Source organism: Carcharhinus amblyrhynchos, unplaced genomic scaffold, assembly GCF_965287045.1.
Source record: "Carcharhinus amblyrhynchos unplaced genomic scaffold, sCarAmb.v2.hapA scaffold_50, whole genome shotgun sequence".
Taxonomy (NCBI): domain Eukaryota; kingdom Metazoa; phylum Chordata; class Chondrichthyes; order Carcharhiniformes; family Carcharhinidae; genus Carcharhinus; species Carcharhinus amblyrhynchos.
This window is the reverse complement of record NW_027649791.1, coordinates 1,012,332-1,037,116: the sequence shown is the minus strand read 5'-3', so window position 1 is coordinate 1,037,116 and position 24,785 is coordinate 1,012,332. Positions and strand designations below refer to the sequence as shown.

Genomic DNA, 24,785 nt, shown 5'->3' with positions numbered 1-24,785 from the left:
TGGAGGAGGCCAAGCCAACCACCTTGGGTGGAAAGCGTCAGTTGAGGTAAAGCATTAAGATGAAAGAAAAATACTGGAAATCTGAAATAAAAACATAAAATACTGGAGAAACCCTTGCAGGTCTGGCAGAATCTATTGAGAAACAGAGTTAATGCTTTGAGTCTGTATGAATGAACAAGAATACATGGACTCAAAATATTAACTCTTGTTTCTCTCTCCTGTCCAACTCCTGCATCTCCATATCATTTTTCTCTCTCTTGCTAGACCTGGTGAGTTTTTCCAGCACGTTCTGCTTTTATTTGGGAAGCAGTGGTGTGGATGGCAGTATTTTTGGAATTTCCCAGAGGGCTATGAAAAACCTACCCAAATCAATAATATTGGTGCTTGGCAATGGAACATGTGTGTTCAGTCACTTGGCATAATCGATAACAATGGGGAGCGTCCAGTTCACTCGCTCCATCCGACACATGCTGATACTGAGCTCGGGTATAACATATGAGACAGGCATGGGTTCAAACGCTATCCCAAAGGCTGAGTTCACAACCTATGCTGTTATTTTAATGCAGGAATGTGGGAACAGTGCAGAACGTGTCACTTTCTTTCGATATGACTTTAAACCGATGAGTCCTCTTATCTGAACGTGGTTTCATTGCATTACTGAAAGGTAAAATGAATTCTACCAGTGGCCTAGTCAATATTTGTCCATTGCCTCGCAGAACAGATGATATGGTCATTTTCGATTGCTGTTTTGTGCTGAAATTGGCTGTCTTTCCGTATAGCAGCCCAAAGGTGCTATCTAAATGAAATTTGGTTCTTACCTAATGCTGTAACAATGCAGGCGGAGCGCCACCCAGAAGGGAGTGGCAGCTTTTGCGGGGAGGCAGGTAGAAACAAACAGAAGCAGGTACGACGAGAAACAGCCGTATTGATGTCCGGTAAGAACAGGCAAGCTTGAGTACAGGTGAGGAGCCGGGTCGGGGAGACACAGACTGTCACTGAGATTTACAGAACTGGCTGGGGCGGATCCGCCGACGCTTTCTGTAACTGAGTTTGCGGTTCGAATAACGCGGCGGAGGGAAACTTGTTTAATTTAAATCAAAATAGCATTTAAAACAAGTACTTAAAAGTTTTCAAAATATTTAAAATTTGCAGTTGAAGATAATTGACTTGTGGCAGAGATGTGAGTCAGTGCATGCGGAATCCACCTGAATGAAGCTGTTCAAGTGAGTTTTCCGAGACACTGGACTGGGGAGCTGGCACTGGAAACTTGAACCTTTTTTCCCTGTGTTGACTCTGCCTTCATTTTGCTCCCTGCCCCCTGTGGAGATACTGAGTGAGTGGCGGCACTCATTGCTCTTTACTGACTGCGCCCTGTTTTCCAGCAGCACACTCCCTGACCGTGAATCAGCAAAGGGGGGGAGCCTCTTAGAGGGAGGTAGAGACAGAGAGAGGCACTTCCTTACCCCGCCTTTCATTTTGTAACAGGTGATTGGACTTTAAACCTCAGCTCTCGACACCTTCATTATCGAAAGAAGCGACCCAAGTCCGAAAATGCCGAAACCGGTAAGCAGTTTTCTTCTAAAAAAGCGTTGTAATATAATTTAGTAGACAAGATGGTGTCTTGCGAAAGGTACAGTTACTTTCTAAAACGCAGAGCTTGATTGAAACGCAGAAATTACTTCCTGTATCGTACTATGAAGGATCCAACCTAGTGGTAGCACTTGCAACGTCAAAAGTTAGCAATGATCTGCACAGAATATTTTCATGTGCAAAATTCTGATTTGTTTTCAAAGAATAATGTTGATGCAACTGAAATCTGATGCTTTGGCATTGCAGTTTTCCCCAGCTAATTAAATATGCTGAACAGCCATAAGATGGCTGTTATGGTAGGGCCTTGGCAGTATTTTGTTTTGCTTCTGGATTCAACCACTCCCAAGTCCTTATCCTTCCAGGTTTCAGAGGTGTCTCTGTGTAATGAACAAAGCCTACACTTGTAACAGAATAAAGTTTTGAAGTGGTTACTGTGGAAACACTAGTGGGAGCTATTTGGTTGACACAGCAATTTGACTACTTTATTAGAAAAAAGAGTACCTTTGCATTTGTGCAGGCATCTGCTTGGCATAAGCTTTGCTGGGTGTTCCCTCCGTCTTCAGCCATGTAAAAGTTACAATGTTATTACCTATAAACAGGAATTGTTTTACTGTATAAATCATACAGTCGGGAGGTCTCACAACACCAGGTTAAAGTCCAACAGGTTTATTTGGTAGCAAAAGCCACTAGCTTTCAGAGCACTGTCCCTTCGTCAGGTGAGTGTCAGAGGCCTGAAAGCTAGTGGCTTTTGTTACCAAATAAACCTGTTGGACTTTAACCTGATGTTGTGAGACTTCTTACGGTGTTCACCCCAGTCCAATGCTGCATCTCCACACCATGTATGATTTATAATCGTGCTTTGGGACTAACCAGTTTGGTTCATAGAATCTTACAGTGCAGAAGGAGACCATTTGGCCCATCAAGTCTGCACCAACTCTGATAGAGCATCTTACCCAGGCCCTATCCTCGTAACTCAATGTATTTACCACACCAATCAACCTAACCTGCATATTTTGTTCAGGGATTGTTTAGTCATTGTTCCCAGGGATTTTGAAATGTGGAAATTTAGAATCGTAAAATCCCTACAGTGCAGAAAGAGCCCATTGGGTTCATCACATCTGCACCAACTCTACAGAAGAGCATCCTACCAAGGCCTAGCCCGTTCTCTAACTCCATAAAAATTGCCCCTAGTATCAGAGTAGCAGAGTAAATATGTGGGATTTACGGAAATAGGGCCTGGGTGATATTATGATTGGTGCAGACTCGATGGGACAAATGGCCTCCTTCTGCATTGTAGGGATTCTATAACCCCCACAAGCATTTACCCTGCTAATCCTCCTAACCAACACATCTTGAGATACTTAAGGGGCTATTTAGCATGGCAAATCCACCTAACCTGCAAACCTCTGGACTGTGGAAGGAAATCAGAGCATCCAGAGGAAAGCCACACAGACACAGAGAGAAGGTGCAAACTCCACGCAAGTCATCCAAGGCTGGAATTGAACCCAGGTCCCTGGCACTGTGGACAACAATGCTATAACCACTGCCACTTGGCTATATAATCAATGTGAATATTCTGATTTCAGGAGGAATAGAACTGTTATCTGAGTCCTGTCTATAAGTCCAACCCTCTTTGGCCATAAATAAAACAATTCCTAAGTAGGTTGGTAGTTCACCAACATCGGTGTTGACCAGCAGTCAAGGTATTAGATTCATTAGATGTTGAAATGAAAAGCTGTTAACAGTAAGTGATGTTGCAAGGGCTAGGGACCGCAGATTTAAGATTTTGGGACGTGAGAAAGAACTTCTTTATGCAATGATTGGAAATTACTTGGAACTTGTTGCCTCCAAGCATGGTGAAAACTGATGAATAATTTTTAAAGGAAATTGGATGGGCAGTCAAGGTGTCATTTCTAAATCTCTGGGAATAGTGGGGGATTGAAACTGATTTGCTTGTCAGTGAGCTGACCGACATGATGGGCCGAGTGGGGGTGACCTGCACTATTAATGACTCTGAAGAAGAATATTTAGATGACTTTGCCTGGTCAGTATTGAATTAAACAGGGAGGGGGAGAAGAAGGAATCAGCACCTTTTTTAGGTTATGGAAAAATAATTCGGAATGTGACCTCATTCCCGTGACCAAGATCTTTGGCTAGTCATTTGAACAGTGTTCAGGCTTTTCAGAGGTAATAATTAACACATCATGAACTTCAGAATCTTGTACACTTTTGAGTATGTGACTGATCAACATTAATGGATTAAGGTTAAATGAATGCTTGTTGATTGTGCCAGGAAATCTAAAATTAAACTATTGTAATATTGATAATGGGCTGGAGGTTGCAGCTTTTATATAAAATGGCATTTTCTTTTACTGCTTAGATCTCGAGATCGTTCATTTTTAGTATAATGACTTCACTAAATAGTGGTGAATCCATAGCAATTTAGTGCAAGTATTGTGTTTAGATTTTGGCTCCACACTACGATGGTTGTTGAGGAAATAATGAGATTGAGGAGAATCGTTTAGGACCTAGTGCCAGGATATCAAAATATAAAATGACCTGTACTATTGAGAAGGCTTTCATCAGATCAGGAAAGTTTTATAAAACCCTCGGATGTTTATAATTATGAAGGAATGAAAGGATAGATGGAAACAAAGTCATCGTGAGGGCATTCCAAATTTAAGGTTACGGACAGCATGGGGGTAGTTTATTTGTGCAGAGGGCAGTGGCCATGGAATGTATGACTAGGGTTTGTGATTGAAGTAGAAACTGTGCAATTATAGATTAGATAGCTAGTTGAAGGATATGGTAATTGGGTGTGTACATGAGATTAGGGCTGCTCGTGTATAACATGTATATCAGCAGGAATTAACTGGGCCAAATAGCCTGATTCTTGTTACTAATTCCAGGAAGCTAAGTATGCAAAATGTTAGTAATGTCTTCCTGCAATCTGTGCAATTGAGTTTTCATATTTCATGTTAGAGGTCAGCAGGCTCAAAGATTGGCATACATGGGACTGAATGGCTCTCAAGCTGCTCTTTTGAGACAGGAACAGAGTTATGCCAAAGTTTTAAAAAAAAATCTCTGAAGCATACCCAATTCAGATATTCAATTCAAAAGCTAAATTTATACTTTTGTGTTACTTATGGTTTAAGTTCTAAAAACAAGAACATTTATAATAGTACCCCTTTAAAGTAATGAAATGACCTCAGGTGCTTCACAGGAGCATTATAAAACAAAGCATGAGATATCAGGTCACATGATCAAAAGTTTGCTCAGAGAGAGAGATTTTGAGGAGTGTCTTAAGGGAGGAAAGCAAGGTAGAATGGCGAAGCAGTGAAAGGAGGTTATCCCAGAGTCAGGGGCCTTGGCAACTGAGGGCATAGTTACCAGTGGGGAATGACTAAAATCAAGATGCATAAGCATTTCTGAGAGGCTGGAGGAGATTAAAGATGGGGAGAATTTGAAAACAAGGATGAAAGTTTTAAAATCAAGATATTGCTTGACTGGGAGTCACTTTAGGTCAATAAATCGAGGAGCGATCTTAAATATATGGAGTGTAGAATGTGAGAAACCAACTAGGAGTGCATTGAAATAGTCACAACTCGATTTTAAAAAAGGTATGGATGAGGGTATCAGCAGCAGATGAACCAGGATGGGCAAAGTCAGGTGATAGGGTGGCACGGTGGTTGGCATTGCTGCCTCGCCAGGGACCTGGGTTCGACTCCCAGCTTGGGTCACGATCTGTGCAGATTCTGTGCATTCTCCCCATGTCTGTGGGTTTCCTCCCACAGTCCAAAAAATGTGCTAGTTGGGTGAATTGGTCATGATAAATTCCCCTCAGTGTACCCAAACAGGCGCCAGAGTGTGGTGACAAGGGGATTTTCACAGTAACTTCATTGCAGTGTTAATGTAAGTCTACTTTTGACAAATAAATATTTTTTTAAAAAAGGCAGTCTTAGTGATGGCGTGAAAACAGGTCGTAAACTCATCTTGGGATCAGATATGACACGAAGGTTGTGAACAGACTGGTGTAAACGTGATGGCATTGGTAGCAAGGGGATGAAGTTGAAGTGGAGTCGTCGAATCCTTGCAGTACAGAAGGAGGTTATTTGGCCCATTGTGTCTGCACCGACCATAATCCCATCCAGACGCTATTCCCATAACCCCACATATTTACTCTGCTAATCCCCCTGACACTAGGCTCAATTTAGCATGGCCAGTCAACTTAACCTGCGCATCTTTGGACTGTGGGAGGGGACTGGGGCACCCAGAGGAGGCCTGCACAGACATGGGGAGAATGTGCAGGCTCTACACAGACAGTGATCCGAGGCCGGAGTTGGGCCTAGATCCCTGGCGTTGTGAGGCAGCAGTGCTGGCGACTGTGCCACCGTATTGCCCAAAAACGAAGATTTCGGTCTTCCTAATATTTGGAGAGAATTTCTTCTCATCTATACTGCATGTTGGAAAAGTCTATCCTGGATATTGGATGGCAAGGTGGCACAGTGGTTAGCACTGATGCTTCACAGCACCTGGGCTCAATTTTGACCTTGGGTGACTATTCCAGAAGAGATAGGAGAGGCGATGAATGAATACTTCTCTTCAGTGCTCACCAAGGAGAGGGGCCATGTTTTTGAGGATGAATGTGTGATACAGGCTGATAGGCTGGAGAAGGAAGATGTATTAGCAATTTTGAAAAACCTGAGGGTCGATAAGTCCCCTGGGCCAGATGGGATATATCCTAGGATTCTTTGGGAGGCAAGGGAAGAGATTGCTGAGCCTTTGGCTTTGATCTTTGGGTCCTCACTGTCCACAGGGATAGTGTCAAAGGACTTGAGAGTGGTGAATGTTGTTCCTCTATTTGAGAAAGAAAATAGGAATGACCCTGGTAATTATAGCCAATTAGTCTTACTTCAGTGGTCGGTAAGTTAATGGAAAATGTCCTCAGAAAGAGGATTTATGACCATTTGCAGCTTAATCTGAGATAGTCAACATGGATTTGTGAAGGGTAAATCTTGCCTCACAAATTTGATTGAATTCTTTTGAGGAGGTAACTAAGTGTGTGGATGAAGGTAGAGCAGCTGGTGTCTTATACCAGATTTTAGTAAGGCATTTGATAAGGTTCTCATGGAGAAAGTAAGGAAGTGTGGGATAGAGGAAATTTGGCCGATTGGATAAGTAACTGCTGTCTCATAGAAGACAGAGGGTTCTGGTGGATGGAAAATTTTCAGACTGGAGACCAGTTACCAGCGGTGTACCACAGGGATCAGTGCTGGGTCCTCTGTTTGTGAATTTTATCAATGATTTGGAAGGAGGGGGCTGAAGGGTGGATTACTAAATTTGCTGATGACACCAAGATTGGTGGAGTAGTGGATGAGGTGGAGGGGTCTTGCAGGCTGCAAAGAGACATTGATAGGATGCAGAGCTGGGCCAAAAAATGGCAGATGGAGTTTAACCCTGATAAGTGTGAGGTGATTCATTTTGGTAGGTCAAATTTGAATGCAGATTACAAGGTCAATGGCAAGGTTCTGAGGAATGTGGAGGAAAAGAGATCTTGGGGTTCATATCCACAGTTCTCTGATGGTTTCCACTCAAGTGGATAGAGCCGTGAAGAAGGCCTTTAGTATGTTAGCGTTTATTAACAGGGGGTTTGAGTTTAAGAGCCATGGGGTTATACTGCAACCTTGGTGAAACTATATTTGGAATATTGTGTGCAATTCTAGTCGCCTCATTATAAGAAGAGTGTGGAAGCATTGGAGAGAGTGCAGAGGAAACTTACCAGGATGCTGGTTTGGAGGGTAGGTCTTATGAAGAAAGGTCGAGGGAGCTGGGGCTTTTCTCTTTAGAGCGGAGGAGGAGGAGAGGTGATTTAATAGATGTTTATAAGATGATGACGGGAATAGATAGAGTGCACATGCAGAGACTATTTCCTCGGGTGGATGTAGCTGTTACTAGGGGGCATAACTATAAGGTTCATGGTGGGAGATATAGGAGGTAGATTCTTTACTCAGAGTGCTTGGGGGTGGAATGGACTGCCTGCTGGGATAGTGGAGTCGGACACTTTAGGAACTTTCAAGCAGTTATTGGAGCACACCAGAATGATAGGGAGTGGAATAGCTTGATCTTGGGTTCGGACAAAGCTCGGCACAACATCGAGGTCCAAAGGGCCTGTACTGTGCTGTACTGTTCTATGTTCTATCTCTTTGTTCTATAATTCTCCCCAGTGTCCTACCTTTAACTGAGTAAATCCTGCCTTGGTTCAGTCTACCAAAATGCATCACCTCACATTTATCTAAATTAAATTCTGTCTGCCATTTGTCAGCCCACTGGCCCAATTGATCAGGATCCCGTCGCAATTCTAGATGACCTTCTTCACCATGCACCAAGCTTGTCATCTGCAAACGTAAGAAGAACATAAAAACTAGAAGCAGGAGTAGGCCATCTGGCCCCTTGAGCCTGTCCTGCCATTCAATAAGATCATGGCTGATTTTTTTTTGTGGACTCAGCTCCATTTACTGCCAGCTCACCGCTCACCCGCTCATAAAAAAATTGATCTATCCTTGTCTTAAAAACATTTAATTAAGCAGTCTCAGCTTCTTCACTGGGCAGGGAATTCCACAGATTCACAACCCTTTGTGTAAATAAGTTCTTCCTCAACTCAAACCTAAATCTGTTTCCCCTTATTTTGAGGCTATGCCCCCTAGTTCTAGTTTCACCCACCAGTGGAAACAACTTCTCTGCACCCCCTCCAGTGCCAGTATATCCTTTCTCAAGTAAGGAGACCAAAATTGTACACAGTACTCCAGGTGTGGCCTCACCAGCACCTTACACTGCTGCAACGTAACCTCTCTGTTTTTAAACTCCATCCCTCTAGCAATGAAGGACAATTTCATTTGCCGCCTTAATTACCTGCTCCACCTGCAAACCAGCTCCTTGAGATTCCTGCACAAGGACACCCAGGTCCCTCTGCACAGCAGCATGCTGCAATTTTTTACCATTTAAATAACAGCCCATTTTGCTGTTATTCCTACCAAAATGGATGACCTCACATTTAGCAACATTGTACTCATCTGCCAGACCCTCGCCCACTCACTTAGACTATCTATCTCCCTTTGTAGACTTTCAGCGTCCTCTGCACACTTTGCTCTGCCACTCATCTTAGTGTCATCTGCGAATTTTGACACATTACACTTGGTCCCCAACTCCAAATCATCTATGTAAATCGTAAACAATTGCAGTCCCAACAGTGATCCTTGAGGCACATCAGTAGTCACTGATCGCCAACCAGAAAAACATCCAGTTCTCCCACTCTTTGCTTTCTGTTAGTTAACACCATGCACTTTTTATCTTATCTTTGGTGCGGCACCTTGTCAAATACCTTCTGAACATCCAGATACACACATCCACAGGTTCCTCATTGTCCACTGCATGTGTAATGTTCTCAAAGAATTCCACCAAATTAGTCAAACATGACCTGCCCTTCATGAACTCATGCGGAGTCTTACCAATGAGACAATTTATATCCAGATATCTCACTATTTCTTCCTTCATAGATTCAAGCATTTTCTTCCAACAGAAGTTAAGCTAACCGGCCTTTAGTTACCCACTATTTGTCTACCTCCTTTTTTTAAACAGTGACATCACATTTGCTGTTTTCCAATCTGCGGGAACCACCCCAGAGTCCAGCAAATTTTGGTAAATTACCACTAGTGCGTTTGCTATTTCTCCCACCATCTCTTTTATTTCCCTGGGATGCATTTCATCAGGACCAGGAGATTTGTCTACCTTTGGCGCTATTAACTTGCCCAACACTACTTCTTTCGTGATAATGATAGTTTTTAAGTTCTCACCTGCCATAGTCATCAATTTTTGGCATGTGTCTTCCGCCGTGAAGATTGACATAAAATATCTGTTCAATGCCTCAGCCGTTGTCTCAGTTCTAGTTATTAAGTCTCCCTTCTCATCCTCTAAGGGACCAATTTTTACTTCTGCACTCTTTTTCGTTTTATATATTTGTAGAAACTTACTATCTGTTTTTATATTCTGAGCTAGTTCACTCTCATCATCCATCTTACTTTTCTTTGTAGCTTTCTGCTGACCTTTAAAGATTTCCCAATCCTCCAGTTTCCCACTAATCTTTGCCACTTTGTATGCATTTTCTTTCAATTTGACACCCTCCTTTATTTCCCTAGATATCCATGGCTGATTATCTCTCTTTCTACAATCCTTCCTTATCACTGGTATATACTTTTGCTGAATACTGTGAAACATCGCTTTGAAAGTCCTCCACAGTTCCTCAATTGTCCCACCATAAAGTTTTTTTGCTCCCAGTCAACTCCTCCCTCATCCCTTTGTAGTCTCCTTTGTTTAAACACAAGATACTGGCATTGGATTTTACTTTCTCACGCTCCATCTGTATTTTAAATTCAACTGTACCATGATCGCTTCTTCTGACAGGATCCCTAACTGCAAGATCATTAATTATTCCCATCTCATTACACATGACCAGACCTGGGATAGCTTGCTCCCTTATAGGTTCCATTACATACTGTTCGAGGAAGCTACCGTGGATGCAGTCTTTGAACTCTTGAGGCTGCCTTGACCAACCTGGTTTGACCAATTGATATGTAGATTATAATCCCCCATGATAATTGCTGTATCATTTTTACATCAGTTATTTCTTTATTTCTCGCCCCACCATGATGCCATTATTGATGTCACTACGCCTATCAGTGACCTTTTCTCCTTACTATTTCTAATTTCCACCCAAATGGATTCAACCTTTTTTTCCATAGAGCCTATATCATTCTCACTAACACCCTGATGTCACCCTTAAATATCAGAGCTACACCACTTGACTTATCTTTCTGTCAGTTCCTCCGCACAGTCTGATATCCCTGGATATTTAACTCCCAGTCGTGACCATCCTACAACCATGTCTCTGTAAATGCCACCAAATCATACTCGTTTGCAATGATTTGTTCTGTCAACTCATTTACCTTGTTTCGAATGCTGCAAGCATTCAGATAAAGTGCCCTTATGCTAGTTTTTGTATCTTTTTTGAATTCCAATTCTAACATCTCCTGAGTTCTCCTTCCTTTTAACTTTTTTCCTGATTTTTGATGTAGTTAGAACTTTGTCCTTGCTCCCTCCTCAGATTCCTTACATAGGTTCCCATTCTCCTGGCATATTAGTTTAAACCCTCCCCAACAGCTCTAGCAAACACTCTCCTGGGACATCAGTCCCAGTCCTGTCCAGGTGTAGCCTGTCCAATTTGTATAGGTCCCACCTCCCCCAAACTTACTAACCATGCTTCCTAAATTCTCATCCAAATCATTAAACAACAAATAACAGTGGACCCAGCACTGATCCCTGAGGCACAGCACTGTTCACAGACCACCAGTTTGAAAAACAGCCTTCTACAACAACCATCTGTCTTCTGTCGTCAAGCCAATTTTGTATCCAATTGGCTACCTCACCTTGGATCCTGTGAGATTTAACCTTGTGCAACAACCTACCATGCGGTACCTTGTCAAAGGTCTTGCTAAAGTCCATGTAGACAATGTCAACTGCACTGCCCTCATCTATCTTCTTGGTTATCCCTTCAAGAAACTCAATCAAATTTGTGAGATATGATTTTCCACTCACAAAGCCATGCTGACTGTCCCTAATCGATCCATGCCCCTCAAATGCCTGTAGATCCTGTCTGTCAGAATACCTTTGACCAACTTGCCCACTACAGACATTATGGTCACCAGTCTGTAGTTTTCCCTGCAGCACTTCTTAAACAAAAGCACAACATTTGCTTTTGTTTAATCCCCGCACCCCCAATCTTTCAGGTACCTCATCTGAGGCTGTTGATGATTCAAATATCTCTGCTTGGGGACCTGCAATTTCCTCCCTAACCTCCCATAACACCCTGGAATACATTTCATCAGGCCTTGGGGATTTATTTGCCTTAATGCGCTTCACGACATCCAGCACCACCTTCTCTGTAATATGTACACTCCTCAAGACACCACTATTTATTTCCCCAGGTTCCATAATGTCCATGCCTTTCTGAACAATAAATACTGATGAGAAATATTCATTTAGGATCTCACCCATCTCTTATAGATCCGCACGTAGATGATCTTGTTGACCCTTAGAAGCCCCACTCTCTCCCTAGAGGGTAGTAAGGGCGTGGAATGCCCTGCCTGCAGCAGTTGTGGACTCACCAACTACAAGGGCGTTCAAATGGTCGGTGGATAGGCATATGGATGACATTGGAATAGTTTAGGTTAGAGGGTCGTTAGATTGGTTCCACTGGTCGGTGCAACATCGAGGGCTAAAGGGCCTGTACTGCGCTGTAATGTTCTGTGTTCTAGTTATTCTTTGTAGAAACTCTTTGGATTCTCCTTTGCCTTATCTGCCAAAGCAATCTCATGTCTTCTTTTTGCCCTCCTGATTTCTCTCTTAACTCTACTCCATCAACCTCTATACTCCAAGGGATTCACTTGCTCCCAGTTGCCTATGCGTGTCATATGCCTCCTTCTTGACCAAGCCTTAAATATCCCGAGTCATCCAGGGTTCCCTACTTCTACCAGCCTTGCCCTTCACTCTAAAGGAGTAAATATTGACCAAGGCATAGAGATAACTCTCTCCCATTATTCAAAACAGTACCATTGGTTCTTTAATGTTCACCTGAGAGAGCAGGTAGGGCCTCTACATAAACATCACTTTCAAAGGAAGGCATCTTTGACAATGCAGGATTATTTCCAGCTGAAATTATTGTGGTGTTGACTCTGTGGTGAGAATGCTGTCTAAGTCAATGCTGACGTTGACCAATCAATGAGATGATGGTTGGGATTCTCTAGCTGTTCGTGCCCTGCTGCCACTGTCAACGAGAATAGAGAATTTGGTGTTCATCTAAAATTCCATTCACTGCAGCAGAACTGGAGAATCCCAGCTGTGGGCAAGGGTAGAGAGCCCAGCTGGCCCAATATGTTTGAGTGTATTCATTTAGCATCCTATAAAGCTGGTACTATTTTGTCATGTGTAGCAGAAAATTACAACTTGCTTTAACATTTTGTCCTCCTTTTCCCCACTTCTATTGTTTACTTTGCAGTGTTAATATAAGCCTACTTATGACACTAATAAATAAACATTGAACTTCTCTTCAGCATCGTTGAATTTCTAGCATCGAAACTTTACATCTCACCTGATTTTTCTCACTTGATTTTTTTCCCCTGGTTTAAAATTGGAAGATTTTCTAGACTGAATTTTCTCAATTTTCCACATTGTACTAGTGGAGTATTGTTGAGGTTAAAGATAAATGTCATATTTGGAGATGTGATGTGGGACTTATGCTCTTTGGGTTGGTTTCACTTTATGCGCTAGGAGTTGTTTTGCATAAATGCTCTTTCATAGTGAAGCTGATGTTGGTGCTTAAAGGTCACTTTGTTTTGAATATATTTTACTCTAATTAGATCTGTCTATTTCAGTTTTGTGATGAGAAGGAACCCTTTTTTTCATTGAGAGATTTAATGGATACTTTTACAATAACTGGACACTTGTGAATATATAAATTCTAAATAAATAGCACTTCTAATATGACTTTGACCAATGCTGCGTACTATCAAAGTTGTTCATCAAGACAGATGCAAAATGCCAAATTTCAAAGGGAACAACAATTTTTACTGCATGAGAATAGGGTGATTGGTTGGCATGTTAGTTCTGGTTGGTTGAGGTTTACCCAGTAAGAAGTCTCTCAACACCAGGTTAAAGTCCAACAGGTTTATTTGGTAGCAAAAGCCACTAACTTTCGGAAGCACTGCTTCTTCAGTTGAGTGGGATTTCAGTTCACAAACAGGGCATATAAAGACACAAACTCAATTTGCAAAATAACGGTTGGAATGCGAGTCTCCATAGGCAGACTTTAAGGCTTGATTGCCTGTGGAGACTTGTATTCCAGCTGTTATTTTGTAAATTGAGTTTGTGTCTTTATATGCCCTGTTTGTGAACTGAAATCCCACTCGCCTGATGAAGAAGCAACGCTCTGAAAGCTAGTGGCTTTTGCTACCAAATAAACCTGTTGGACTTTAACCTGGTGTTGTGAGACTTCTTACTGTGTTTATTCCAGTCCAATGCCAGCATCTCCACATCATGGTTGAGGTTTGCCATGGCGAATACACCTTGGATCTAATGTACCCCACACTTTTGCTTAGTGCAAAAAATGCAGAATGCCTGGACATGTTGCTTTTTCCTGCTGTTGGATTATATGTAGCAAGCATATAAAAATAAGAGGATAACTAGGGAGAGAGGATAAAGGAGAGAACTTGTGCTTGGAAGTGGAGGATGTGGGCAAGAACCTAAATGAGTACTTTGGTATTCACCAAGGAGAAGGACATGGAGGATAGTGAGATTCGTATGGAGCATGCTGATATGCTAGGGCATTTTGAAATCTAGTGTATACATTTTGAAATCTAGTGTATAGCACTGGTTGAAGGTCCTGTGCGGTGAAGAGGTCTTGTTCAAACCTGTGTATGAAGTTGTTGGCATACTGAGGTATGAATTTGGCCCCATGGCTGTTCTGTGTGTCTGGATGAAGAACTGGTTGTTGAAGTTGAAAATATTATGGTCCAAGATGAAGCTGATGAGTTGTAAAATTGCATTCGGAGACTGGCAGTTATCAGTGTCGAGTACTGAGGCTGTTGCAGCAATGCCGTCATCGTGGGGGATGCTGGTGTAGAGTGCTGAGACATCCATTGTGACGAAGAGTGCTCCTGTTTCAACCGCTCCATGCACGCTGACTTTCTGTAGGAAGTCTGTAGTGCTATACACTAGTTACATTGATGACATTTTCTTCATGATGAACACCATCCACCAGTTACACAGTACATACTCTTGGAACTTGGCCAACGTTGTCTCCCTGATGAACTGCAGGAAAGGATGTCATGCTATTTGACATCAACAAGTTCCATCTCACCATGGACTACTCCTCGGAATCAGTTGCATTCTTGGACACACGCATCTCCATCAAGAACAGTAATCTCAGTACTTCACTGTACTGCAAGCCCACAGATAACCTCACGATGCTCCACTTCTCCAGCTTCCACCCTAAACACGTTAAAGCTGCCTTCCCTACCAACAAGGCCTCCGTATACACAGGATCTGCTCAGATGAGGAGGATCACAATAGATAACTCCCAGATGCTGAAAGATGCCCTCATAAGGACAGGATATGGCGCTCGACTCATCGACAGTTCCGACGCGCAACAATGAAAAACCGCACCGACCTCCTCAGAAGAAAAACATGGGTCACAGCAGACAGAGTACCCTTCATCATCCAGTACTTCCCCAGAGCGGAGAAGCTACAACATGTTCTCTGGAGCCTTCGACATGTCATTGATGAAGATGAACACCTCGCCAAGGCCATCCCCACATCCACACTTCTTGCCTTCAAATAACCGTACAACCTCAAACAGACCATTGTCCGCAGCAAACTACCCAGCCTTCAGGAGAACAGTGACCACGACACTACACAACCCTGACACCACACAGATGCCATCATCTCACGTGAGAACACCATCCATCAGGTACATGGTACGTACTCTTGGAACTTGGCCAACGTTGTCTACCTGATTCGCTGCAGGAAAGGATGTCCCGAGGCATGGTACATTGGGGAGACCATGCAGATGCTACGACAACGGATGAATGAACATCGCTCGACAATTATCAGGCAAGAGTGTTCTCTTCCTGTCACTGTCTTCAGCAGTCACGGGCATTCGGCCTCTGATCTTCAGGTAAGCATTCTCCAAAGCGGCCTTCACGACAACGCAGAGTCACTGAGCAGAGACTCATAGTCAAGTTCTGCACACATGACGACGGCCTCAACCAGGATCTTGGGTTCATGTCACATTATCTGTAACCCTCAGGACTTGCAAAATCTCACTACCTGTGCTGTCTGGAGACAATATACGTTGCTTTAATCTGTGCTTAATGTTCTCTCCACTCACATTGTCTGTACCTTTTTAAGACTTGATTACGTATAAAGATTCACATTTCAACCATTATTTTATAAATTGAGTTTGTGTCTTTATATGCCCTGTTTATGAACAGAACTCCCACTTACCTGACGAAGGAGCAGCGCTCCGAAAGCAAGTAAGTGGATTTTGCTATCAAATAAACCTGTTGGACTTTAACCTGGTGTGTGAGACTTCTTACTGTGTTTACCCCAGTCCAACACTGGCATCTCCACATCATGATTGTCCATAGAAGTCAGAGAGTAGTGGTGGAAGAGTGCTTTTCTGACTGGAGGTCCGTGACTAGTGACATTCCACAGGAGTCCATACTTGGACCTCTGCTGTTTGTAATATATATAAATTGCATGGATGAAAACATAGATGGGGAAGTTAACAAGTTTACAGATGACACAAAGATAGGCAGAGTTGTGGATAGTCCAGAAGGTTGTCAAAGGATACTGCAGGATATAGATCAGTTGCAGGTATGGGCAGAGAAATAGCAGATGGAATTTAATCCGGGCAAGTGTGAGGTGCACTTTAGGAGATCAAATGTTATGGTTAAGTATACAGTTAATGGCAGGATCCCGAGCAACATTGATGTACAAAGGGATCTTTAGGTTCAACTCTATAGCTCCCTGAAAGTGGTCACACAAGTAGATAGGGTGGTAAATAGGGCATATGATATGCTTGCCTTTATTGGCTGAGGTATTGAGTACAAGAGTCAGGATGTCATGTTGAAGCTTTATAAAACTTTTGTTAGGCCGCACTTACAGTATAAGCGTGTTCGATTCTAGTTGCCACATTACAGGAAGGATGTGGAGGCTTTGGAGAGGGTGCAGAAGAGGTTTGCCAGGATGCTATCAGGACTAGAGGGTAGAAGCTGTGAGGAGAGGCAGGGCAAACTAGGGGGGTGTTTTCTCTGGAGCAGCAGAGGCTGAGGGGAGACTTGATAGAAGTCAATAAAATTGTGAGGTTGATGGACAGAATCCTTTTTTTCTCCAAAGTTGAAATATCTGACATTAGGGAACAGGCACTTAAGGTGAGAGGGGGAAAGTTCAGAGGAGATGTGAGGGACAAGAGTTTTTACAGAGTGGTAGGTGTCTAGAATGCACTGCCAGGGTGGTGGTGCAGGGAGATACAATAGGGGCATTTAAGGGCCTTTTAGATAAACACATGAATACGCAAGAAGTAGAGGGATATGGACCAAGGGCAGGCAGAGGAATTAGTTTAATTTGGTGTCATGTTCAGCACAACATCGTGGGCTGAAGGGCCTAGTTAAGCCTCCACATCTTTCTAGTAGTGTGGTGATCAGAATTGAACAGAGTGTGGCCTAACTAAGGTTCTATAAAGCTGCCAATTTTTAAACTCAATACCCTGGCCAATGAAGGCAAGCATGCCATATGCCTTCTTGACTATCTTTTCAACCTACATTGCCACTTTTAGTGACTTATGTACCTGTACACCCAGATCCCTTTGCCTACCAATATTCTTAAGGGTTCTGCCATTTACTGCATATTTCCTATCCATATTAGACCTTCCAAAATGCATTACCTCATATTTGTCCAGATTAAACTCCATCTACCATCTCTCCTGCCCAAGTCTCCAACTGATTTATGTCCTCTGGTCCTCATCGCTATCTGCAAATCCACCAACTTTTGTATCGTCTGCAAACTTACTACTTAAACCAGTTACATTTTCCTCTATATCATTTATATATCTTACAAATAGCAAAGATCCCAGCACTGATCCTTGAGGGACACCACTTGTCACAGCCATCCATTCAGAAATGCACCCTTCCACTGCTACCCTCTGTCTTTGACTGAACCAGTTTTGCATCAACCTTGCCAGCTCACCTCTGATCCCAGGCGACTTCATCTTCTGCACCAGTTGAGGGACTTCTGTCAAAGGCCTTACTGAAGTCCACGTAGACAACATCCACTGCCCTCCCCTCATCAATCATCATCTTCACTTCCTCGAGAAACTCAATCAAGTTCGTGAGACAAGTCCTCCCCTTCATTAAACCACGTTACCTCTCACTAATTCTAAGTGGGAATAAACCTGTCGCGAAGAATCCTCTCCAATAATTTCCCTACCACTTAATTAAGCTTTGACAAAGGATCATCTGGACTCGAAATGTTAGTTTTTTTTTCTCCTTACGGATGCTCCCAGTCCTGCTGAGATTTTCCAACGTTTATCTCTTTGGCTGTTAGAATAGTTCTTTTGTCAAAACTCAGTGTTATCAAGGGGTTTTGCTACTTATGAGACCTACGTTCTTTTGGATTTTGAGGGTTTACTTGGCTGAGGGAAAGGGGTGGCAGTTGATGTATTCTGTATTGAGTGAACTTCTGTCCTAGAAGCTTAATGTTGTTCCCTGAACACGGCTAGAACATAGAACATTACAGTGCAGAACAGGCCCTTCGGCCCACGATGTTGCGCCGACCAGTTAAAAAACAATGACCCTCTAACCTAAACCAATCCCTTTCCATCCATAAACCTATCCACGGATCTCTTAAACGCTCCCAAACTAGGCGCACTGAAAGAAACAGAGTTAGTGTTTTCAGCCCCTATGACTCTTCAGTTCTGAAGCAGTTGTACAGATTCAGCATTAACTCTGAAGAAAGAACAAAGAACAGTACAGCACATGAACAGATCCTTCAGCCCATCAAGCCTGTGTTGACACAGGATGCCTTTCTAAATTAAAAGCTTTTTGGCTCTATGCAGTTGTATTGCTCTATTTTCTGCCTATTCACGTATCTGTCAAGACACCTCTTAAACATTGCCACTGTATCTGCTTCAACTATCTCCTCTGGCAGCACTTGACAGGCACTTGCCAAAAAAAAACTTGACTCTCATCTCCTTTAGCTTATGGTGAAAAGACTCCCCAATATTCATTCTATCCATGTCTCTCAATTTTGTAAACTTCAATCAGGTCACCCCTCAGCCTCTGATGTTCAAGTAAAAACAAACCAGGTTTGTCCAATCTCTCTTCATAGCTAATATCCTCCAAACCAGGCAACATCCTGCACTCTTTCCAAAGCCTCCACATTCTTCTGGTAATACGGCAATCAGAACTATATGCAATATTCCAAATGTGGCCTAACTAAAGTTCTATACAGCTGCAAAATGACTTAGTAATTTTTATACGCTATGTCCCAACTAATGAAGGCAAGCATGCCAGATGCCTTCTTGACCACCATATCCACTTGTGTTGCCACGTTCAGGGAACTGTGGACCTGTATGCCTTAATCCCTCTGTATTTTAATACTTCTAAGACTGCACTTTCTCCCATGCCACTCTCTGTAACAATTCTATTCCATTCTTTGCTGTATCTGTTCTGACAATACCACTTTCCATATTGATACTTCCAATTGCCAATGGACCTCTCAGTGGTTGGTGGAGTTGCTAACAAGTTCCTGTCCCACTTTCGACAAGTCTGCTTTCACCTGTTCCTTTCCCCTCAGAACCATGATTGGGAATCTCCTTGTCCTCAGTTTCCAGACCCAGAGCCATCACGTTGAATGGATCATCCACTGCCATTCTGCTAGCTTTAGTATGATAGAATCATCAAACACATTTTCCCCTTTTCAGGATTCTAAAGAAATCTTCCACTGCTCAATACCCTCAATTCTGCCTCTCCCCATCCTGTTACATTTCCTGTGTCAGTCCAGGTGATGTAGCACCTACTTCTGGGCCTCCTTATTGTCTGTCTAGGACTGCAAACACTTCTTAAGAGGCAACTTACTTGTTTTTCTTATTATTTATACTGTATTTGATGGTCATAATGCAGTTTTCCCTACGTTGGGAAGACCAAATACAAGTCGGGTAATGGTTTTGCAGATGTCAGTTTAGTCTGCAAGCGTTAACCTTGAATTTTCCACCATTTGCCATTTAATTCTCTGCTCTCTCTCCTCCTACACGTTATTCCAGTTAAGCTTGAGGAACAAGCATCTCATTTTTTTTTGGGCAAGGACTTCCTGCCTTTCTAGACTCAACACTGAGTTTGATCATTTAGATCCTCTCTACTGCTCCCACTTTTTTGGACAGCAAGTGTTATTGCTGTTTTCTTTGAACTTTCTTTAGATTCATGTTTTGTTTCTTTATTTTGCCTCTACTTGTATTTGACATTTTCCAGTTCTGATAAAAGGCCTGAAATATTGACTTTCTTTTTCCACAAATGTTGCGAGATTTGAGTGTTTCCGATATTTTCTATTTGAGATGTCACTGAACTAAAGCTATTGGATAAATGCTACTTGTTGTTAATTCAGGCCTTTTAATCACTACTAAGTCTATTGTGTTGAAATTTTTCCTTTACAGCTCTTGACACAAGGACGTTTCAAAAATAGGTGGTTTTTTTAACTGAATTTCTCATAATTAAAAATATTTTTAGCTTAACATATGAATTTCTGATCCTTGGAATTAAATAACCTTGAGGTATTTCTAAGTGAAGATTTCTCAATTAATTTGCTAAGCAAGGTAACTGCAAACAAAGAAAGCTGTTTGATGCATATTGCCATGTTCCTTTAATATCCAGGTTTTTTTCAACTGCACCAAAGAGTTCACTCTTTAATTGAGCTGGTGGTGTCCAGTTGTCAATCAAAAATCTCGCTTGCAGTTGGTCAAAGGTGTTTACTGGATTGATGCCAGTTTTAACTAGCCTGGTGCAGTGATGCCAATTTGGATTTTTTAATGCACAAATGTATTGAAGTTGAACTTGAAAGTTATTTTCCCCATTCCTTATTTTTTGAGTACTTTAGGCCCTTCTTTAGCGTTTGCTTGCTATTTTGAGCCTTTTGATTGGCAGAAGCAAATAGTATTCAGAGCAACATTTCAGTGATGCTGCTTTAGCTCCATTGTGCAACCTTTTAAAGGACGGTCATTGCTATTTTCAAAAGAGTGATGATGGCATTGCATACCTTGGATTTGATTTATCCCTGGGCTCCTCAATGTGATCATACTTTTCAAAAAGATTAGATCAAAGGATACACATACAATATGACAAGGAAGATACTAAACTTGCAGATTCAACATTTATTTGTCAAGTAAACCTTAAAAGTGAGGTAGTAATTTTGGTAGGGAAAAATAAGGAATCCACGTACTCCTCCAGAAAATAAGTATCTAAAGCGGGTAGAAGAACAGAGGAATTGACTGATTGATGAGGGTAGGGCAGTAGATGTTGTCTACATGGACTTCAGTCAGGCCCTTGACAAGGTCCTTCATGGCAGACTGATGCAGGAGGTGAAGTCGCACGGGATCAGAGGTGAGCTGGCAAGGTGGATACAAAAACTGGCTCGGTCAAAGAAGACAGAGGGTAGCAGTGGAAGGGTGTGTTTCTGAATGGAGGCCTGTGACAAGTGATGCCCCTCAGGGATCAGTGCTGGGACCTTTGCTGTTTGTAATATATATAAATGATTTGGAGGAAAATAGAACTGGTTTGATTAGTAAGTTTGCGGACGACACAAAGGTTGGTGAATTTGCAGATAACGACGAGGACCATCAGAGGATACAGCACAACATAGATCAGTTGAAGACTTGGGCAGAGAGATGGCAGATGGAGTTTAATCCGGACAAATGTGAGGTATGCATTTTGGAAGGTCTAATACAGACAATAAATGGCAGAACCCTTAAGATGGGCAAAGGGATCTGGGTGTACAGGTACACATGTCACTGAAAGTGGCCATGCAGGTGGAGAAGATAGTCAAGAAGGCCTATGGCATGCTTGTCTTCATCCAGGGCACTGAGTTTAAAAATTGGCAAGTCATGTTGCAGCTTTATAGAACCTTAGGCCGCACTTGGAATATAGTGTTCAATTCTGGTTGCCACATTACCAGAAGGATGTGGAGGCTTGGAGAGGGTGCAGTAAAGATTTACCAGGATGTTGCCAGGTATGGAGGGCATTAGCTATGAGGAGAGGTTTGAGAAACTTGGTTTGTTCTCACTTGAGCGACGGAGGTTGAGGGGAGACCTGATAGAAGTCTACAAGATTGAGAGGCATGGACAGAGTGGATAGTCAGAAGCTTTTTCCCAGAGTGGAAGAGTCAATTATTAGGGGACATAGGTTTAAGGTGTGAGGGGCAAGGTTTAAAGGAGGTGTACTAGGCAGATCTTTTACAAAGAGAGTAGTGGGTGCCTGGAACTTGTTGCGGGGGGAGGTAGTGGAAGCAGATATGGTAACGATTTTTAAGGAGTGTCTTGACAAATATATGAATAGAAAGGAAGTAGAGGGATATGGTCCCCGGAAACGTAGAAACATAGAAACCCTACAGTGCAGAAAGAGACCCTTCAGCCCATTGAGTCTGTACTGAACACAATCCCACCCAGGCCCTACCCCCCTATCCCTACATATTATACCCACTAATCCCTCTAACCTATGCATCCCAGGACACTAAGGGGCAATTACTTAGCATGGCCAATCAATGTAACCCTCACATCTTTGGACTGTGGGAGGAAACCGGAGTACCCAGAGGAAACCCACACAGACACGAGGAGAATGTGCAAACTCCACACAGACAGTGACCCAAGCCGGGAATTGAACCCAGGACCCTGGAGCTGTGAAGCAGCAGTGCTAACCACTGTGCTACTGTGCCGCCCCGAAAACCCCCATATGGGGTTTTAGTTAAGTTGGGCAGCATGGTCAGTGCAGGGCTGGAGGGCCGAAGGAGCTGTTCCTGTGCTGTAATTTCTTTTGCTCTTTGAATATGGGGGAAAGTTGCATATATCAATAAAAATAGAAACACAGGCTAATGAGGTAATATACAAAAAAAAGGTAAATGGGAGCAGAAGAAGACCATAAGGCATATTGAATCTTGTGCAACATTCAGTAAGACCATGGCTGATTGTTGACTTTGATTCCATTTTCCAGCATAAGGCTGGCACAGTGGTTAGCACTGCTGCCTCTCAGCACCAGACACCCGGGTTCAATTCCAGCCTCGGGTCACTGTCTATGTGGAGTTTGCACATTCTCCCTGTGTCCACGTGAATTTCCTTCCACACTCCAAAAATGAACAGAATAGAATCCCTACTGCACAGAAGGAGGCCATTCGGCCCATTGAGTGCACCAACAGCACTCCCACCCAAGCCCTCTGCCCGTCACCCTACATATTTACTCTGCTAATCCCTCTAACCCATGTATCATGGGACACTCGGGCAATTTAGCATGGCCAATCAACCAAACGTGCACATCTTTGGAGTATGGAAGGAAACCAGAGCACCTGGAGGAAACTCACGCAGACACAGGGAGAATGTGTGAACACTGCACGGACAGTTATCAAAGCTAGGAATCAAACCCAGGTCCCTGGAGCTTTGAGGCAGGAGTGCTAATTACTGTGTCACCATGCTGCCCCATGTGTGGGTTAGATTGATTGGCCACAGTAAATTTCCCCTTAGGGAAACCAGCTGGGGTTACAGAGATACACCCTGGGTGTGATTGTTGTCACTGCAGGCCCAATGGGTCAAAAGGTCTCCTTCTGCACCGTAGAGATTTTGTGAACCCAACAAGGAATCCTGCTGTTGATTATCACTTGGCATCCTCCCTTATCTGATAAATCAGTGCTATACCATGTTAGTCAACACTTGGAAGAAGCACTGATAGTATCAAAGGCACAGAATGCACTCTCAATCTTTCAACATCCATCGCTAAGTAGTACTACTACGATGCAAATCCTGAAGAAGGTGTCTGCCAGACTGGTCCTGCAGCAGGTGGTGAGGGAAAACATATTTGACCTCTTTCCTCACCAATCTACCTGATTTGGTTGCACCTGGATGTCACTGTATAGGTGGAGGTCACCACTCCATCATCCTTATGAAGATGAAGTCCTGAGTTCACATTGAGGATACAAACTTAGAAGCTGAAAGCTGGTCAGTCATGAGGCACTAAGGGCCATCAGCAGCAGAATTGCATTCAACACCAATTTATACCCTCAAGGCTGGGCTTATACCTCAATTAAGCTCCCACTTTAAGTCATTTTGTTTTAAAGTTGTATAGTTTTGAGGGGCCAACGTTCCCAATTTATGCTTTTGGTTCCAATTTTACATTGTTTTGTGTCGTTGTCATATATCATTATTCTGCACTGTTCTGCATCACTAACCTGATCAACGCCATTTTGAATCAAGTGTGAGGAGAAGTGTTTTTTTCCCTAAGTCTCTGACACAAACTCTTCCAAAAAGAATATCCAACAAACAGAACTTTTTCACCAGGAAGCAGTTGAAAACCTGAGCTGCTCACTTTTGTGAAGAAAAGGCCAATTTCTTGACTCTGCAAGATGGTTTTAAATTTGGAACCCCAGCTTTGCTTACTGTGGAGCTTTATGTTCATGAGGCAGAGGCCATTTTATAGTCATTAAGAGAGAGACATAGAATTTGCTACTGCAGGGTACACGGGTGAAATTACTTTCCTTGTTTCTGGACAAAGAACAAAGAACAGTACAGCACAGGAACAGCCTGTGCTGATCACGTTGTCCTATCTAGACCAGATGCTCGTATCCCCCTATTCCCATCTGTTCATGTCTATCCAGATAAGTCCTAAGTGTCGCTAATGTATTGGCCTCAACCACCTTACTTGACAGTGCATTCCAGGTCACCACCACCCTCTGTATTTAAAAAAAAAATTCCCTCACACATCTCCACTGAACCTTTGTGGGTGTCGTCCAAAGGCCCCCGAATAATGATCTGGAGGTGGGGCGGGCTGTTAACGCGCAAATAAGTGCGGCGTGCAGGAATGGGACGGCCATAGTTATGGGGGATTTCAATCTGCATATTGATTGGTCGACCCATGTTGGACGCGGTGGGCTCGAGGAGGAGTTCTTGGAATGCTGCCGGGATAGTTTCCTTGAACAGTGTGCGTTGGAGCCGACGAGGGAGCGAGCTATCTTGGATCTGGTGCTATGTAATGAGGCGGGTAGAATTAGGGAACTTGCGGTGAAGGATCGGGGAGAGTGATCATTGTATTGTGGAGTTTCTGGTGCAGATGGAGGAGGAGAAGGTGGGTTCCCGGACGCGCGTCCTTTGTTTGAACAGAGGGGAGTATGGTAGGATGAGAGAAGAATTGGCAAATGTGGACTGGGGGAGCGCGTTGGAAGGTAGGTCTGCTGAGGAGCAGTGGAGGATCTTTAAGGAGATCTTTCTTGGTGCTCAGCAGAAATTTATTCCGATGGTCAAAAAGGACCGTAGGAGGAGAGGTAATAAGCCGTGGATAACG

General features: G+C 43.0%; 1 protein-coding gene across 2 annotated transcripts in view; it reads left to right on the top strand.

Moving 5' to 3' along the window:
* Positions 1–850: 850 nt before the first annotated feature.
* The window catches only part of LOC145337479 (ezrin-like), a 253,035-nt gene continuing 229,100 nt past the window's right edge, over positions 851–24,785 (top strand). The window contains exons 1-2 of one of the 2 annotated variants that reach the window (XM_080182269.1): positions 851–961; positions 1,486–1,563. In XM_080182269.1, the coding sequence (XP_080038395.1) occupies positions 1,552–1,563 (12 nt within the window). In that variant the 5' untranslated portion in view covers positions 851–961; positions 1,486–1,551. The remainder of the gene's footprint in view (positions 962–1,485; positions 1,564–24,785) is intronic. The other variant, XM_080182270.1, reaches the window with a different exon arrangement.